Genomic DNA, 19886 nt, shown 5'->3' with positions numbered 1-19886 from the left:
CATGGGCCTGTTTCTGTGCTGTATAACTGACTTTATAGGGACATCGATAGATACAGGGTTGACTTCCATCTGCACAAAGAAAATGCTTAGCTGTACTGCTGCACCATGTCCATTGATCCCAAGTTAAAGTTTATGAAGGTTGGGAGGCCTGCAAGGACAACATTAGGGAAACTGAATCAAGAAGTCAACAAAAGCATAGATAAGGTTTCACAGAATAATACAGCGAAGAGGCCCTTCGGCCCATCGAGTCTGCAACGATGCATTAAAGACACCTAACCTGTCTACCTAATCCCATTTGCCAGCACTTGGCCCATAGCCTTGAATGTTATGACGTGCCAAGTGCTCATCCAGGTACTTTTTAAAAGGATGTGAGGCAACCTGCCTCTACCACCCTCCCAGGCAGGGCATTCCAGACTGTCACCACCCTCTGGGTAAAAAAGTTCTTCCTCAAATCCCCCTTAAACCTCCTGCCCCTCACCTTAAACTTGTGTCCCCTAGTAACTGACCCTTCAACTAAGGGGAACAGCTGCTCGCTATCCACCCTGTCCATGCCCCTCATAATCTTGTACACCTTAATCAGGTCACCCCTCAGTCTTCTCTGCTCCAGCGAAAACAACCCAAGCCTATCCAACCTCTCTTCGTAGCTTAAATGTTCCCAGGCCATCCTGGTGAATTGCCTCTGCATCCCCTCCAGTGCAATCACATCCTTCCTATAATGTGGCGACCAGAACTGCACATAGTACTCCAGCTGTGGCCTTACCAAAGTTCTGTACAACTCCAACATGACCTCCCTGCTTTTGTAATCTATGCCTCGATTGATAAAGGCAAGTGTTCCATATGCCTTTTTCACCACCCTATTAACCTGCCCTTTTGCCTTCAGAGATCTATGGACAAACACACCAAGGTTCCTTTGTTCCTCAGAACTTCCCAGTGTCAGGCCATTCATTGAATACTTCCGTGTCACATTACTCCTTCCAAAGTGTATCACCTCACACTTTTCAGCGTTAAATTCCATCTGCCACTTTTCTGCCCATTTGACCATCCCGCCTATATCTTCCTGTAACCTAAGACACTCAACCTCACTGTTAACCACTCAGCCAATCTTTGTGTCATCCGCGAACTTACTGATCCTACCCCCCACATAATCATCTAAGTCGTTTATATAAATGACAAACAATAGGGGACCCAGCACAGATCCCTGTGGTACGCCACTGGACACTGGCTTCCAGTCACTAAAACAGCCGTCTGTCATCACTCTGTCTCCTACAGCTAAGCCAATTTTGAATCCACCTTATCAAGTTACCCTGTATCCCATGTGCATTTTCTTTCTTGATAAGTCTCCCATGTGGGACCCTGTCAAAGGCTTTGCTGAAATCCATGTAAACTACATCAACTGCACTACTCTCATCTACACACCTGGTCACATGCTCAAAAAATTCAATCAAATTTGTTAGGTATGACCTCCCTCTGACAAAGCCATGCTGACTATTCCTAATCAAATTTTGCCTCTCCAAGTGGAGACAGATTCTCTCCTTCAGAATTTTCTCCAATAGTTTCCCTACCACTGACGTGAGACTCACTGGTCTATAGTTCCTTGGCTTATCTCTGCAGCCTTTCTTAAATAGTGGGACCACATTAGCTGTTCTCCAGTCCTCTGGCACCTCCCCGGTGGCCAGAGAGGAATTAAAAATTTGGGTCAGAGCCCCTGCAATCTCCGCCCTCGCCTCCCACAGCATCCTGGGACACAAATCGTCCAGACCTGGAGATTTGTCCACTTTTAAGCCTGCCAAAACCTCCAATACCTTGTCACTCCCCATGACAATTTGCTCAAGAATCTCAGTCTCTCTCTCTGAGTTCCATATCTACTTCTTCATTGTCTTGGGTGAAGACAGATGTGAAGTATTCATTTAACACCCTACCAATGTCCTCTGGCTCCACCCACAGATTTTCCCCCTTGGTCCCTAATGGGTCCTACTCTTTCCCTTGTTATCTTCTTCCCATTCATATACTTATAGAATATCTTGGGATGTTCCCTACTTTTACCAGCCAGAGCTTTCTCATGTCCCCTTTTTGCTCTCCTAATTGCTTTCTTAAGCTCCATCCTACACTTTCTGTACTCCACTAATGCTTCCATTGATTTGCTCTCTTTGTATTTGCTAAAAGCCTCGCTGTTCCTACTCATCGTACCCTGAATGTTTTTGGTCATCCTTGGTTCTCTGGGCTTGTTGCTCCTACCTATTACCCTAGAGGGAACATGTTGGGCCTGTACCCTCCCCATTTCCTTTTTGAATGCCCCGCACTGCTCTTCTGTAGATTTCCCGACAAGTAACTCTTTCCAGTCTATCTTGGCCAGATCCTGCCTTATTTTACTAAAATTCGCTCTTCCCCCAATCCAAAACCATTTTTTTGCAACTTGTCTATTTCTTTCTCCATAACAAGCTTAAATTGTACCATGTTGTGGTCGCTATCACCAAAATGCTCCCCCACCAACACATCAACCACCTGCCCGTCTTCATTCCCCAGAATTAGGTCCAGCATTGCACCTTCTCTTGTTGGATCCTCTACATATTGAGCTAAAAAGTTCTCCTGTATACATTTTAAGAACTCCACTCCATCTAAGCCCTTAATACGATGACTATCCCAATTAATGTTGGGAAAGTTGAAATCACCTAATATAATTACCCTATTATTTTTACACACCTCTGCGAATTGTGCACATATTTGCTCCTCAATTTCCCGCTGACTATCTGGGGGTCTATAATAAACACCTAGGGCGGCACAGTGGCGCAGTGGTTAGCACTGCAGCCTCACAGCTCCAGGGATCCGGGTTCGATTCTGGGTACTGCCTGTGTGGAGTTTGCAAGTTCTCTCTGTGTCTGCGTGGGTTTTCTCCGGGTGCTCCGGTTTCCTCCCACAAGCCAAAAGACTTGCAGTTTGGTAGGTAAATTGGCCGTTATAAATTGTCACTAGTGTAGGTAGGTGGTAGGGAAATATAGGGACAGGTGGGGATGTTTGGTAGGAATATGGGATTAGTGTAGGATTAGTATAAATGGGTGGTTGATGTTCGGCACAGACTCGGTGGGCCGAAGGGCCTGTTTCAGTGCTGTAGCTCTAATCTAAAAAAAAAAAAATCTAATCTAATGTGGCTGTCCCTTTTTTATTCCTAAACTCTACCCATAAAGCTTCATTTGATGCCCCCTCCAAGACATCATCTCTCCTTACTGCAGTAACTGATTCCTTTTCTAATATTGCAATGTCCCCTCCTCTCTCACCCCCTCCTCTGTCTCGCCTGAAGATTCTATATCCCAGGATATTGAGCTGCCAATCCTGCCCTTCCCTCAACCATGTCTCCGTGATGGCTGCTATATCACAATTCCACATGTCAATCCTTGCCCTTAACTCATCCGTTTTACCTGTAATACTCCTGGCATTAAAGTAGAGGCCGTCCATCCTGGTTTTACTCCCTTGAAACTTACTTCCACTGTATTCCCTCTGGCTTGTTTGCTTTCCTGTGTTTAGCTGCGTCCCTATTCTACTAGGAGTCTGCATCCCCTCCCCCTGCCAAATTAGTTTCAACTCCTCCCAACAGCACTAGCAAACCCACCAGCAAGGATGTTAGTCCCCCTCTGGTTCAGATGTAGACCATCCCACTTGTACAGGTCCCACCTTCCCCAGAAACAGTCCCAGTGGTCCAGGAATCTAAAGCCCTCCCTCCTGCACCAACTCTTAAGCCACGCGGCACTGGGAGTAATCCTGAGATTACAACTCGAGAGATCCTCCTTTTTAGTGCAGCCTTATTCTAGTTTTCAGTGGTGGGAAGTTGAGGTAGAGTCAGTCATTTATGACATGGGAGGCAGCCATTCAGCCCATTGAGTCCATGTCAGTAGAAACAGAACTGGGTATTGTAGTGCAGGTGAAAATAAGCAGTCTTAGAAAGGATGTGGGGTTTGTACTCAGCTCTAGATTCAACAGGATGCCAACATTTTTTGTGGTCTGGTTCAGCTTGAAGGAATGACAAGGGAAAGGGACTAAGTCAGTGACAATGATGTGGAGTTTATGGTGGGGGCTGCAAAGAAAAATGTTTTGGTTTGTCTTGATGTTCAGCTGGAGGAAATTTTGACTCATCCTTAATGCCATACAGCCTGACAACAAAGAGATAGCCATGGGATCGATGGACATGGTGCAGCAGTACAGCTGAGCATTTTCTGTGTGCAGATGAAAGTCGATCCTGCATCCATAGATGTCACCAAGCAGGGAAAAAGATTCACACTTGGGAAGCTCTTGAGGTGAATTTGCAGGAGTTTGAAAAAAGTTGAAGAACTGGTTGCATTTGGACAGTTAAGAGTGGAACCACACAAGCACAGGTTGAGGAGAACAAGAACAACATACCACAGTCACAGAGGATGTTACCCATATCCTTTGCCAAGGCTGTTTCAGTGTTACTGAGCAGAGCAGAAGTTAGGCTGAAATGTATCAAACTGAGTTCTGGGGGAGATGCCAAAAGATCTGGGTGGCAAAAACATGTGAAGGCCTTAGAGAGGAAAGGGAGGTTAGAGATGGCCATACGGCTGGTAGTACCGGATGAGTTAAGGGCAGGTTTTTGAAGACGGGATGATGGTAACCATTTTGAAATAGACAGTGTCAGTGCCAGAACAATGTGTGGCATTGGCAATGCCTTCTGGCATGAGAGCACAGAAGAATCAGTTAAAAGATGCTTTTAGTAAATTAAACTGTACTCATTAGCAAAGGCAATAATCCACAAGCAAGTATTCCTCTTGCTACCTTCACTTCAAAATATGAACAGTCCAACTTGCCTTGCTTATTATTGGTAGCAGGTACCCACACTTTTTGGTTTTACTGCCAAATATGAGAGCTTTGCATCTGCCAACGTCTGATGGAGAACAACATTGGATGGACAGCAAAGGGTGGGGTGGGGGGGTGCTAGTATATAGTAACCCTCTCTAAAAACTAGTGCAGCCTTATTCTAGTGCACGACAACAATGCACTGAATGAGTGTCTACATCACACTTCATTTTAAGCAGCAGGGAAAAACTTCATTAAGCACTGTTCACAGTCAGCAAATAATGTGCACAACAGGCACCAGGTGAGTAATAGTTACAGTAAAGCACAGCACTAAAGCTATCCCTCTATGAAGGGTTTTGCATACTCCCAAAGGATGTGCAACTTGTATTTTGAATCTTTACAGTACCATTTCAAGCTCGAATGTTCCAGAACAATGACAGCAGCACATTCACAAGCTTTTAAGTTTTTTCCCCCTTTGTCTACACAATTATCTTTGCACATCTGTCAAAGACCACTTCACAATCTTTGATGTATTTAAGGTCTGAATGCAAGTGCAGGCTTTCAAAATTGGATAACTAAATGTTACTTTAGAATGAAATCTGCAAATTCCCAATCACAACTGTAAAATATTGTGCTACTTTACATAGTTCAAACCTTTTGTCCATTTAGAGTACAGTGATTATTAATTTTACAGCATCCATTTGTATTAACTGCACAATAATAAAGTTGATCCATGCTTTAATTTTCTCCAAATCTGTGGTTCCCCAATCCACATATCATACTGATAAAAAGTCTGCGAACAGCAGACATTTCCAGCGATGGATCATGTGCAAACATGATGTTGGTTAAGAATTTTTCCTCTACTCAGCAGGTCTGACAGCACTCCTGAGATGGGAAACTTACACAGGTGTAATCATGGTCAAATGCACATACACTGTTCTGTTCTATATCATGGAATCTAGTAAGTGCACTCAAGGTGCAACATCCCCCCAGTTCCTGGCAAGTAAGTGAAGTTCCTGGCAAGTAAGTGAAGATGAGTGGAGACAAGAAATGGGGTAAAAAAATGTTTTCCTTGAAGAAAGGAGAAGTGAAAGGGGGCAAAAGAAAGAAAAGATGAAAAAGTAAGAGGGCAAAGAAAAAGAAAAGAGAATTAGATAGTTAATAAATTTAACCATATAAACATTTCAGTTTCTTGACAATTTTGATTGTTCCAAGATTACAGAGTCAACAGAACTCTCATAAAAAGCATTGATAATTATGTACTGTCATTACTGCACATTTAACAAACATACAGAGCAGGGTTGTCCAACATACGGCCAGCGGGCCAGGCTCCAGCCAGCCAAAGGTTTCTATCCAGCCTGTGGATGTAAACTGTACCCGGGCCATTTCTCAACGTCACAGGGCTTCGTGACTGGAGTTGAGAAATTTCCCATTGTCTTCTTCCAGAAAGTTGGTCAGTTTTTTAAAAAATCGGAAGTCAGTTTCACAGCTGACCGCGGGAACAGCCATTTCCCAACTTCAGATAGATTCGGGGTTTTTAGAAGCCCGGGAAAAACCCCAATTCTGTCCGAAGTTCAGAAACTGCTGTTCCTGCTCCGAGCACCTGCCAGCTGCGAAATGATTTTCTTCCAATTTAAAAAAAAAACTGAGCAACTATCTGCTGAGTGTTCCCACTCTCTGCAACAATCAGACAGAGAGATGGGGGGGGGAAAAGGAGGAGGAAAGGGGGGGAAAAGAAGGAGGAAGGGGGGAGAAAAAGGAGGAAGGGGGGAGAAAAAGGAGGAAGGGGGGAGAAAAAGGAGGAAGGGGGGAGAAAAAGGAGGAAGGGGGGAGAAAAAGGAGGAAGGGGGGAGAAAAAGGAGGAAGGGGGGAGAAAAAGGAGGAAGGGGGGAGAAAAAGGAGGAAGGGGGGAGAAAAAGGAGGAAGGGGGGAGAAAAAGGAGGAAGGGGGGAGAAAAAGGAGGAAGGGGGAGAAAAAGGAGGAAGGGGGGAGAAAAAGGAGGAAGGGGGGAGAAAAAGGAGGAAGGGGGGAGAAAAAGGAGGAAGGGGGGAGAAAAAGGAGGAAGGGGGGAGAAAAAGGAGGAAGGGGGGGGAAAAGGAGGAAGGGGGGGGAAAAGGAGGAAGGGGGGGGAAAAGGAGGAAGGGGGGAAAAAGGAGGAAGGGGGGAAAAGGGAGGAAGGGGGGAAAAAGGAGGAAGGGGGGAAAAAGGAGGAAGGGGGGAAAAAGGAGGAAGGGGGGAAAAAGGAGGAAGGGGGGAAAAAGGAGGAAGGGGGGAAAAAGGAGGAAGGGGGGAAAAAGGAGGAAGGGGGGAAAAAGGAGGAAGGGGGGAAAAAGGAGGAAGGGGGGGAAAAGGAGGAAGGGGGGGAAAAGGAGGAAGGGGGGGAAAAGGAGGAAGGGGGGGAAAAGGAGGAAGGGGGGAAAAAGGAGGAAGGGGGGAAAAAGGAGGAAGGGGGGAAAAAGGAGGAAGGGGGGAAAAAGGAGGAAGGGGGGAAAAAGGAGGAAGGGGGGAAAAAGGAGGAAGGGGGAAAAAGGAGGAAGGGGGGAAAAAGGAGGAAGGGGGGAAAAAGGAGGAAGGGGGGAAAAAGGAGGAAGAAGGGGGGGGAAAGGAGGAAGAAGGGGGGGGAAAGGAGGAAGAAGGGGGGGGAAAGGAGGAAGAAGGGGGGGGAAAGGAGGAAGAAGGGGGGGGGAAAGGAGGAAGAAGGGGGGGGAAAGGAGGAAGAAGGGGGGGAAAGGAGGAAGAAGGGGGGAAAAGGAGGAAGAAGGGGGGGAAAAGGAGGAAGAAGGGGGGGAAAAGGAGGAAGAAGGGGGGAAAAGGAGGAAGAAGGGGGGGAAAAGGAGAGAGGGAGAGGAGAGAGAGAGAGAGAGAGAGAGAGAGAGAGAGAAAAGAGGGCTACAGAGAGGGAGAGAAAAGAGGGCTACAGAAAGAGAGAGATCAAGATCACTCCTGACCGAATGACATCTATCCGGAATACTCAGCATCATTACAAGTGTGCGGACAAACACTGAATACTTGTGGAAACAAAAAAAATGCCAGGTATTTCACTACATCAGTCTAACAGTGAAGTGAAAGTAAGTCAATAAATTAGACTTCTCATTTAAAGCTTCACAAAAATGTACATTTGTTACTGTTTGGATTAATAGTAAGGTAAGTTTTAATGCCTTTACCTTTCTGAAATTGTCTCACGAAGCCCTATGAGAGACAAAAATTGTAATGTGGCCCCTCATGAGAAAAGGTTGGACAACCCTGATTTAGAGTTTACAAGAAAGCTCCACAAGATGGACGGTTGCATTGACTTACTGCTCTGCCAGATTCTCCAAAGTCTATCTTCAGGTTTCCCATAGCTTTGATGATGGCCATGATGGATTGAATGGTGTTGCTGTACACCACAGCTTTGTACTGTCTGCATTCTTCTTCTGAGTACCCATCTTCATGGATAATCCTGTGGAATCCAGAAAAAATCCTTCACTCATGTTACTCCATCACCTGTGTCACACCATACAGCCAGAGAGAAAGTAAAGTCCATGAAACTATGTTCCTCACACCACCTCTGAACCCATTTCTTATTCAGTCTCTGATCCTGCTGAAACTGCCAGCTATCACAAGAGTTATATTACAACTGGTCAATTCAAACCAAAAACTATGGACATAGAGCAACACAGCTCAACCCACGATTTGGAAATTAAGTTTTTTTAAAAAAAAAGTTAGCACTGTAATGTTGTTCTTCATCTAGGTGGTTTCACGGGAATACTGCAGAATCAGAACTTTTTAACTGGTATCCTCTGAAAATTCATTTAGGAAGTACAGCCTAATTATGTAATTTTTTAAAAAGGAAAAAAATCCCAATTTATCAAGCAGGAGCTGGTAATTCAATTAGTGCCTTCTTCGCTACATTGTTTGACAGTGCAACACAAAGCAAAACACTCAGCATCCACATCCTCTGACAGTCTTCAAAATCAATGAGCAATGGGGCTCAACTTGCAGTGGAGGCTCCGTGAAACACATCTCTGTGGTTAAACTAAGAAACACAGATAAAAGGACAGTCTCAACAGGAGATCAGCCACTAAGTAGCCATTTGCATAAACAAGTAAATCTCACAAATATTCATCCCAAAAATACAACATTCCATTTTGGGCTACAGCTTTAATATGCTTGCTAAATAGAAAAGAATATCCCTTTTATGTGCTACATATTTTTTTAATTTTTTTTATTTATTTAGAGATACAGCACTGAAACAGGCCCTTCGGCCCACCGAGTCTGTGCTGACCAACAACCACCCATTTATACTAATCCTACATTAATCCCATATTCCCTACCACATCCCCACCATTCTCCTATCACCTACCTACACTAGGGGCAATTTACAATGGCCAACTTACCTATCAACCTGCAAGTCTTTGGCTGTGGGAGAGAACCAAAGCACCTGGTGGAAACCCACACAGTCACAGGGAGAACTTGCAAATTCCGCACCGGCAGTACCCGGAACTGAACCCGGGTCGCTGGAGCTGTGAGGCTGCGGTGCTAACCACTGCACCGCCCATTTTTGTTGTGGCATATCATGATGCATGAAAAATATATGGATAGATTGTTGAGTTTGGATGGCTTGAATATGTGGAATTTATTGGGCATCCATTGCCTTCATAAATTATGGAAGCAAATCTAGAGCACTTTAGTAGTCAAGTCACAATGATGAGAAATGAAAAAAGACTGGTCCCACTTTGGTTCAAGGCAAAATAAGCAATGTTAGTCTCCCTTAGCTGTATATCCCTGAATGTGTCCCTGCTCCTTGGAAACCATTCTAGCATTTGTTCTTACTGCTCATACTGCCTTTCACCTCTCCAAGCATTCTACTTCACACTTTCCCACTTTTAATAGCAACCTTTAATTGCATCTTAATGTTGAGAAACAATTTTCCACATGTGGAGCTCCATATAAATGCAGGTTGCTCTGAAACAAGCGGGGCTCTCAATGTTTGGGAATGAATGATTTTTCATTCATTGCCAGCATCAAGTAGTCTTAGATCAGAAAATGTGCATAATACAGCACTAAGTTGCCACTAATCGTCTTTAAACACACTAAGGCCCCTCTCAACTGTTTCCCCTCACCCCAATTTCATGAACACCACTCTTATTGGTATCTGTGAGATACTGCCATTTTTCACACCAAGACATTCTTGTGGCCTTGAAACAATATAGTGGCATTACAGTGAGGTTCATGGGCAAATCTATCATGTGAGTGTGAGGGACATAGCAAGACTATACGACAGTGAATCGTACTAGTGAGGGTGGCACATCAGACTGTTCATGGACAGCCAGTGTACATTCTTCAAAACAATAAGGATAATACTTACTTCATCTGTTTCACAATTGTGCTTTTCCCCGATTCTCCAGCACCTGTCAAGATAAAATAATACAGATTGCTTCCAAGAACTTGAATTTAATAAAATATTACAACATAACCTCAGACTGTACAGTAGCTAACATTTTGTAGTAGGCTCAGCTTGTATTGATTGGAGTATACTTAGGAAGTGATGAATTGCATTGAGGTAATTTAGCTATCACCCCATTCAACACAAATGCTAATGTAGATCTGATTCTGCGAACAGATGTTGGAGGAGAGAGGGGAAAAGAGACAAGATTTTCCATATTGTCACAGGGCATCTTTTTCCTAAATTCATCTTTTTAAAAAAAAAATTTAAACTTTTGTAATTGGGATGTCATTGTAAAATTGTATGGGTAAAGGAAGACATTTGTTCAATTCTATCCCGACATTTTCCTTTTGTTCATTCTGCTGGTGATTTTACAAGTTTTTAAACATCCCTTATTGGAATTGAATAAAAATGAAGCTATGGAAAAGTTAAGTAGAATAATGAACTATCTGATTAAATGAAACTCTGCAGCAAATTAACATTTGCTGCCCCAAAGAGTAATGCAACTTTCTAATAGCCAAACCGTAGCCACTACCAGCTTAATTGCAATTCATTTTTAAAAGCACACATAAAATGTTCATTACCCTCCACTTAATTGACTATCAATGTAACCAGAGATAACATAACGTAAAGTGGTCTAAACACAATACATACTGCAAATATGACCTTACACACCGCAAGGAAAATCAATGGCAAGACGTTTTACTAATGAACACAGTGGTTATGAAAAATGGCTATGAAGGTGTAAAGTAGAAAATCATCCAAATATAGCAACTAATTTTTTTTATACCAGTTCAGCCCTCTAAATATAGGTGAGCACTTGATGCATTACCTTACCAACCCTAACCTACACTTGTTACAGTGGCAATCTAGTCAGCTATTGATGTTACTGTGCTTTTTGCCTCAATGTCATGAAGAAGGGTGGGGAGCGCGGGTAAGGGGTCGTTGAGGAAGCTTTCAAGGGTGGGGGGGGGGGGAAAAAGACACATACACTTTGATTAAATACAGTATGCACGCTAAAGTATTCTGTACTCAAGGCAAACTGCAGAACCCTTGCCACAAAAAAATCACAAATAAGAACATTTGGATTAATGGAGTTTGCAATTCCTGAACTAAATGTGTCAATAAACAGCATTCGAGGCCCAAATAAACCAAGGATGTCTGTCCACTCATGATCTAACATTCATCTTATGCTCAATTCTCATCTGTGCTCCATTAGTTATTTTTTAAATTGATACATATGTTTTATTTATAGCATTGGTCTCTGCCCCAACTGGATAACCACCAGATCCAAAAAAGACAGGAATTGTTAAATAGTTGGTCCTAAATTACATCCCATTTCCTCTAATAAATATATGATACAAACTGAAAATTCTGTATTTAACTTTTTGGGTCCGAATGACATGACTCACCAGCCTTACCTAATCCTCACGGGCTGACTGCCTAACACTTGCAATAAACCATGGATAATAATTTTACTTTCACTAAGAAGGCTGGGGCCTGGTTCCTAAGCCTCTACATAGAATAAAATACCTAAAATCTTGAATTATCCTAGACAACCTTCTCTGGATTATTTCCACTGTTATCAGATCTTCATGGTGACCACAAGCTCCATGCTCGGGTTCTTCAATGACTAACTGAACATCACTATCACTTTCTTGAACTTGTATTCCACTGGTCTACTTATATGCATCAACATTTCAATGATTACCAATTACAATATCAATGATAGAATCATAGAAAGTTTTTAAGGCACAGAAAGTGGCCACTTGGCTCATCTTTTTCTGTGCCGGCTGAAAAACAATCCACCTACTCTAGGTTGATTTGTCAATTATTCATTTTCTTCCCCCACATTCACCTTGATAGACCCTTCACCATTATTACATATATCTTTGACAGAAAAATATATTGCCCTTTCTAAATATTAGATGAAAGGCAGAGGAGGAAGCACTCTGAATATTGTTACAACCGACCACTCAAGTCAAAGCCCCCAAACAAAATATACAATTCTGATTGTGGTGGGGGAAACGCACTGTTGTTAATTCAATCCCAACCTGCCACAGATCGCCTATCATATTAAACTTCCCAAATTCAAGAAAGACCCAGCCAAATTATAACATTTATTAACCCCCAAATGAGGCTGACCAAACCAGGTAAATCAACAAATAACCGTTTAATTAGAAAAACTAAATTCTTAAACACCACTAAGATAGAAGAATAATTTAAAATAGAAAAAAATGTGATTCCTTGCAGATTTACGCTCCTGCTGGATGTGGAACAGTCCGTAGTTGCTTGAAGTCCTCACAGCTGTCCGATGGGGGGGAAAAAGGTTCAACAGTAGAACAGTCCGCAGACTAATTCAGAAGTCGAAACTGTTGCTCCTTCTCCAGCGATGAATTTCAACAATTAACAACTTGCAAGCACTTTTTAATGAATTTGGTTTTAGAATTTTTTGAGGGATAAAAGATTGTCACAGTCTAACTTCCCTTCATTCAGTTTAAATCAGAGATCTGTGTTTTGGTTTGACTTTTTAGAATTTTGAGAGAAAATAATAAATAGACTAAATTCTCTTCCTTCAGTTTAAATGGTCTGAGAGCGCTCCTTTCAGGTGCTAACACACATTTGTGTCTGAGTTAGAACAGTCTATTTCCACTATAAGCCAGTTCAAAATTAAATTGTAACAATGTATCTCTCGATCTCTGGTCCTGAATGGCTGTATCCCGGGCAACCAGAATGCACATTTTGAAGCACAGTCTCCGAATGGCTGTATCCCAAGGCAATCAGAATGAATTCTTTGACTTAGCTTCTGGAGCCTGCTGCCTTAAAGCAGTTGGGTCCTTTTTCCAGCCTTAAAGGCACACTGCATTCTTCCAAAAAAACTACAGGATCATAATATTAACTTTAAATGAAGACAGTATTGCATAATCTCCTCCATCCTTTTTCCTGCTCTATGAAGACAAGTTTCAAGATGCTGACCTTAAGTTGTTATGGGAGCATCCGCAAGTGGCTTTAAAGTGAATCCTGCTGATGAAAGTGTGTGGGTTATCTAAAATTTAATTGGATAAAGATTCAGAATGTTTGACCTCCTTTAATGAAATTACTAACTTAATCATTGGATAATTATCCTCAAAAGTGGCCATTTCAATGTCTAGGGAAGGGATTACTCAACGGAATAGAACATTTCAATTTAGATTTTAGAATAAGGGTGCTTTTATAAACTCGACAGAGGTTTCAATAAGGCTTTTGGTGGTATGCTTTGAGTTGTGTTTCTGGTGTTTCACTATAACTCCAAGAATTTTTTCATGCAAATGAACGTTGAAATATCTTTACAGAAGGCTTAACATATGTGAAAATACTATAATATACGGTAAGTATAATAGCAGACAAATGTTGACACTGGTACAAAGGAAAGCAATTCTGCACTTAAATAATATGGTTATCCACCTCAGCAAATGATAAAATACTGAAATATAAATTTCCAACACCACAATCGCAGAGATTATGCAATTATAGACCACTCAAAACTCTCGACATAATCAATAACTGCTGCAGGCCTGTCAGGTTCCCATGCGCTCCAACGTGCACTGTGCTTCTCCTTCCTCCTCCCCCTGCCTCACAGCTAACCAAATCTTTTTCTCTTGCATGTCAATATATCAGCAGGTTAAAGCCACCAATCTAGAGAGGCTTATGTAACAACATTTATCATAGATTCTTACAGCACAGAACAAGGCTGATCAGTCCATGGTGCCTGCCCTGGGTCTTTGAAAGATCTATCCAATTAGTTTCTACACCCTGCTCTTTCCCCTTAACGCTGCAATTTGTTCCTTTCAAGTATATCTAATTCCCTCTTGAAAGTTACTATTGAATCAATGTAGAACATTTTGTTTCAAGCTATACTTTTCCTCTTTAAAGTTTCCCTTTCCCATATTCCTACCTTCAATCAGGAGGATGAGAAAATACAACTACTGTATCACCGGTGCCTTGGCAAAACACTCAGAAAAACATTAAAGGAGACAAATAAAGGTTGATCACCAGCACAGATGATTTACTTGTAATGTGCATTACCACTGACCAGGGAGACGGTCAAAGATAATGAATCCAATTTTATTTTATGAAAATCAACAATAAAACTCTTTCTTAGTTAGGGGAGGTGCATAGGATCACAGGAAATAGGAGCAGGAGTAGGCCATTTGGCCCGTCGAAACAGATCATGGCTGATCATCTACCTCTACGCCATTTTCCCCCCACTAACCCCATATCCCTTGATGGCATTAGTCTCCAGAAATCTATTGATTTCTGTCTTGAACATGCTCAATGATTGAGCTTCTACAGCCCTCTGGGGTAGAGAATTCCACAGATTCACCACCCTCTGAGTAAAGAAATTCCTCATCTGAGTCTTAAATGGCCTGCCCCTTATTATGAGACTGTGTTCTCTGGTTCTAGACTCATCAGCCAGATGAAACATATTATCCACATCTACCCCGTCACGCCCTGTAAGAGAAGGATGTTTACTCATCATGGGGGGAAATTATAGCTGGTTAACGAGATGCTTCTTGACTCTATGAATGAATCTTTCAATAGAGGGAAAACTCGTCAGACACAGCACATAGTCAAAGATTACACAGAAGTATTATGCCAAAATCTTACCCATACCATTCTGCTTGGATTGAAGGGACAGCGATTACCTAACTGCTGACAGGCGGGGAATTTGTAATAATCAGGCTATCCTGATAGGGCAAACACAGCAGAAAGCAGTGAATACCCTTTCTGACTATAGCAATCAAAACTTTTCACACAAATGTTGGGTGTGTTTTAGGGATCTGATTTTAAGAATGCCAAACAAGAGGTGGCTATGAAACCAAATCACCTGTATGTGCTCTCTGAGGGGTCCCAGGCATGTCAGTAAATTGACCTTCGATGGGGAGAACTCCAACATTAAAAATATTTAGTAAACATTTTTTTCCCAAGCTATCACTGGAACAATGTTAAAATTCTGAGCCTATTCCACGTGACTACCAGGACATGAGCAGTTATAAGGCTTTGAAAATACTAAGAGCAAACAAGTCATCCAACCAGTGAAATCATTCTTGCCACAACCTGCTTTCACAACGTCAAATCCAACTAATCAAGGATTGCGACCAACAGTTTGATGAAATGAAAGGCAGAACAGTCACAACCAATGAATCTTGATACATGGCAGCGATTATAAAGTAGACTTTTTGCCCAGTATTTTAACAATTGAAATTCAACTGCAAATCTAAACTGCAATGTAGCTTCTTTTAAAAATGTGTATTAGTTGCAGATGTAATTTACATGAATAGGCACCATAACGTGCCTAATTTAAATGTCAAAACTGCAGTGGACATGCTGGGGTAAAGGAAAATGCTGCTACTTTGAAGTTTTATCAAAGTGACTGGCCTGTTTGCAAAACTACAGTTCCTCAAACATAAAAAAATGTATGTTTTCCAGCATGTTCTGTTTCTGCTATTTACAGAAATAAAGCAGTGTTAGAAAACAGTCCAAAGCAAACCTCAGCCTAGGTTAGACCACCTGAACATATAAAATCAAACTTTATTTGTAGTCCAGACCCGTAATACTATGTATAAATTGTTCACCACCCCCCCACCCCCATAAAAACTAAACTAGAATTCAGGAATTATCCAGAACCAAGCACTACTTCACATTCTCAATATTTACACCTACAAAAAAAATTCCTTTTAACTGGCATGCACAATAAACAATGTGAAGCTTCTGAAAAAAATCTATTTTAGAATCAGAAATTACATCTCAACCCATCAACAAAAGCTATTTGGCAGAATCCTACTTGCCAGCCCATTCCCTGTGTCCTTTCCAAATAGTTTTCCATTTTCCTTTTAAATTACTTAATAGTTTTGGCTTCAGTAAGCAGTGCAGTAAAGCACTCTTGTTTCTCCCCCTTGAATTTTCTAATAATCCAGAGTTTCCAGCCCCTCGTCCGATCCCATTCAAAGTGCTATGCATGCAATTTTTTTTTTTTAAAGTATATTTAATGAATGTCAGATCACAGAAATCTGATACCTAGTTAGAGTCAGGACCCATCTGGAGTATTGTATCCAATTAGAGGCACAATTTAGTAAGGATGTCAAGGGAGTTAGAGAGGGTGCAGTGGAGATTTAATGGAATGGCACGCAGAATGTGAGACTTCAGTTACACGGAGAGACTAGAGAAGTAGGGGCTGTACTCCTCGGAGCGGAGGAAGTTAAGGGGATATTTAACAGGGGCATTCAAAATGTTAAAGGGATTTGATAGAGAAGAAGAAACTGTTTTCAGTGGCAGAAGGGCCTGTAACCGGAAGCCAACTTACAATAATTTTCAAAAGATATGAAATAAGTTTTTCTTTACACAGTAATTTATTGTCATCTGGAATGTACTGCTGAATCTGCTTCCACCACATTTTCAATTGTGACTTTCAAAAAGGGAATTGGATAAAAAAGAAAACTTCAGCAGGAAAAATTTGCAGGCCTATGGGCAGGCAAATGGGAGTAATTGGATAACTCTTTCAAAGAGCTAGCACAAACATGATGGACTGAATGGCCGCCTTCTGTGCTGTATCATTCTATGATTCTAGTTTGCTAAAATGGGAGGCATCACAAAATCCTTAGCAAATTAATCTCCAACACAGAACACAAGTTATCTTGTGATAATACCGAACGCAGCAAGTCATTTCAGCATGGTCAGTGTTAAGCTGGCTGGCAGGATCCCTGCACTAAAAGCTGCAGTGGCATCTGGGCGTATAATTCGCAATTTATGAAACAGTCTGAAGATTAAATCAATAAACAGAACAATATGCCAAGTTGGTGAATCCCAGAGGATCAAAAAAATAAACTACATTCGATAATGCTCCCATCTCAAAATATAGACACTTATAAATCAGTAAATAGTAGTGTCACATCCGCATTTGCTGACAATGTAAAATAATTTCACTGCAGTGAAGAAATGAAAAGGAGACAGTGCCAATCCTGCTTACAATGTGGTTTTCTATTTTAACTCAAAAAAATTAGCAGAGTGGCTGATTTATTTCTAAAATGGCCTTATGCAGACAGAACTGATGACTGGCAGCATTTAACAAGGCTGCAGCATACTCAAGGGAACTTGGAAGACATTACAAACAGATGAAACAGTTTCATGGAATGTCATGTGAACCCTAAGCGTAATTTAAATCTATGTGCTTTTCCATTAAAGGAAGATAGTGTGTTTGTCTCTCTCCCTCCCTCCCCCTCTCCCACATCTAATAATGTCACATCAGACTAACCCATTTTTCCAACTGTGGGAGAGTACAAAACGTAAGGTCATAAATATAAGATAGTCACTCATAAATCCAATAAGGAATTTAGGAGAAACCTCTTTACCCAAAGAGTGGTTTAAATGTGGAAAGCGTTACCACAAGGAGTAGTTGAGGCGAATAGTTTAGGTGTGTTTAAGGGGAAGCTAGATAAGCACGAGGAATAAAGGAACAGAAGGATATGCCAATAGGGTCAGATGCAGGGTTCGGCAACGTCTCTGTAAACAAGCACCCGTGTCAGTGGTTAAAAAAAACTTTGAGGTTCGTGACTTGTAATTCCAGAAATGAGAAATTTCTCATCGGCTTCTTTCCAATCAGACCAGCTTCCAAAAAGAAATTGCACTGTCAGTTTTACAGCTGAACTGAAATTTCTAAGCTCAGATCTTCATCGAATGCTCATTAACACTCCTTTCCATATTCACGGCTGGCGGGTGCTGAGAGCGGGAACAGTGGTTTGAACAGATTCAGGGTTTCCTGGCAGACTCCAATTTTTTTCTAAAAGCCCGCTGAGAAACCATGAATCTGCCTGAAGTTCAGAAGCTCCTGTTCCCACTCTTGGGGTGGGGGGGGGGGAGGGGGTGTGCAGAAAGAGGGCCAGAGAGGAGTGACGAGCGGGCGCCGAGAGGGGACCGGACAGACATGAAGTGGGGGGGGGGGGTGGGGGGCAAGAGAAGAGAGACAGGCAGGGAGAGAGGGAAAGAGCGAAGCGAGCGATCAAGATCACTCCTGACATCTACCTAGAATACTCCGCATTGCTACAACAAATGTGCAAGCAGATATTAACTGCTCATGCAAGCAAAAAAAATGCCTGGTGTCTCACTAAACCAATGTCCAACATAGTGGAGAGAAAGTAAATCAATAAATTAGTCTTCTCATTTTAGGTTTCTTCACAATAACGCACATTTGTTGTTGTTTTGATTAAAAACAAAATACATTTTTATTGCCTTTATCTTTCCAAGATTGTTTCACCGGCCCCCTATATAAGACAAAAATTGTAATGTGGCCTCCCCCATGTGAAAAGGTTGGACATCCCTGCTCCAAGCCTTTAACCTTGTGTTCTAAAATAACCTAGCAGCTAAGTGGTTTTAAAACACCAGTTTCAAGGCTTGTGTGATGCAAGTTCCTTTTAAAATAGCAAAAGTCACTTGGGGAATGTCTCGATTTATACACTCTGGCACGCTATACTTTCACTTGGGACACAAACTCAGTAACATGCTGAAAGTTGCTGGAATTTTACTTCTATATGAATGTTGCAATTCCACTGCTATCCATTTAGATTCGCATTGTTCCAGAGCTTGTATTGAGGGAAAACAGGCAAGAAAATCCAAGTAATCTCCAGAAGTCAGCACTGTAGCACCTCGTGAATATAAGAGTACAGTGTAATAGGGCTGAGTGATATTGGCAAAGACAGATGCTGCTGACCCATATAATATAGTTAGTAAATACAATGTAATGGATAACTTTAATTAGCCTTAATCTATGATGAACCATCTACAATTCCTTCACAAAATCCACACTACATTTGCAGTTTTAAAAACTGTTGGGGAAGACCGTACAAATTTATGATGTTTCAATGACTATGTTAGTAACAGTCATTAACTGATTTTTTTTTGCTGTGAATTGGATTAAAGGACAGGTTTTACAAGTATGTCAAAGATCAGTAACTGCAATATGCATCATTTACTATCCAGATTGAGGGCAGATAACCTAAGTGACCAATGTCATTTGAAAGTTGTCTGTATCATATATTTACATTACGTTATAACTGCACTTTTGCTACCAGGCAAGAGATTTGGCTTGGACATAAATTGGTTAGTCTGGATGTTACGACCGACCACTCCTGTCAAAGCTCCCAATAATAATAAACGATTCTGATTGTGGTGGGACCAATGCAGTGTTAATTTAATCCCATCACTCCACAGATCGCCTAACATATCATTTAAAACTTTCCAGATTAAGAAAGACCCAGCCAAATTGTAGCATCTATTAACCCCCGAATGTGGCTAACCAAACCAGGTGTCTTTAAATCATAAAATTTACTCTTTAATTAGAAGACCTAAATTCTTAAACACTAAGAAGATATAAACATTTAAAACAGAAAAAATTAGAGTCCTTGCAAATTTACAGTCCAATGTTGCTTGAAGACCTCACAGCCGTCCAACGCGGAAAAAGGTTCTTCCACAGTAGAATAGTCCGTAGTCTAACTTCAGCAGTTGGTAATGCTTTCCTTCTCCAGCAAATTTCAACAATTAACAACTTGCAAACACTTTCAATAGAATCAATCTGACTTTAAAGAGTTCTTGAGGGATAAAGGATCGTCACAGTCTAACTTCCCTT

General features: G+C 41.6%; 1 protein-coding gene across 1 annotated transcript in view; it reads right to left on the bottom strand.

Moving 5' to 3' along the window:
- The window catches only part of gnai2a (guanine nucleotide binding protein (G protein), alpha inhibiting activity polypeptide 2a), a 262645-nt gene that overhangs the window by 126363 nt on the left and 116396 nt on the right, over nt 1–19886 (bottom strand). Inside the window, exons 2-3 of the mRNA XM_068052038.1 lie at nt 10151–10193; nt 8101–8242 (exon numbers count right to left, since the gene is read on the bottom strand). Of these exons, the coding sequence (XP_067908139.1) occupies nt 8101–8242; nt 10151–10193 (185 nt within the window). The remainder of the gene's footprint in view (nt 1–8100; nt 8243–10150; nt 10194–19886) is intronic.

Source organism: Heterodontus francisci, chromosome 19, assembly GCF_036365525.1.
Source record: "Heterodontus francisci isolate sHetFra1 chromosome 19, sHetFra1.hap1, whole genome shotgun sequence".
NCBI lineage: Eukaryota > Metazoa > Chordata > Chondrichthyes > Heterodontiformes > Heterodontidae > Heterodontus > Heterodontus francisci.
This window is presented reverse-complemented; position numbering and strand designations above follow the sequence as displayed.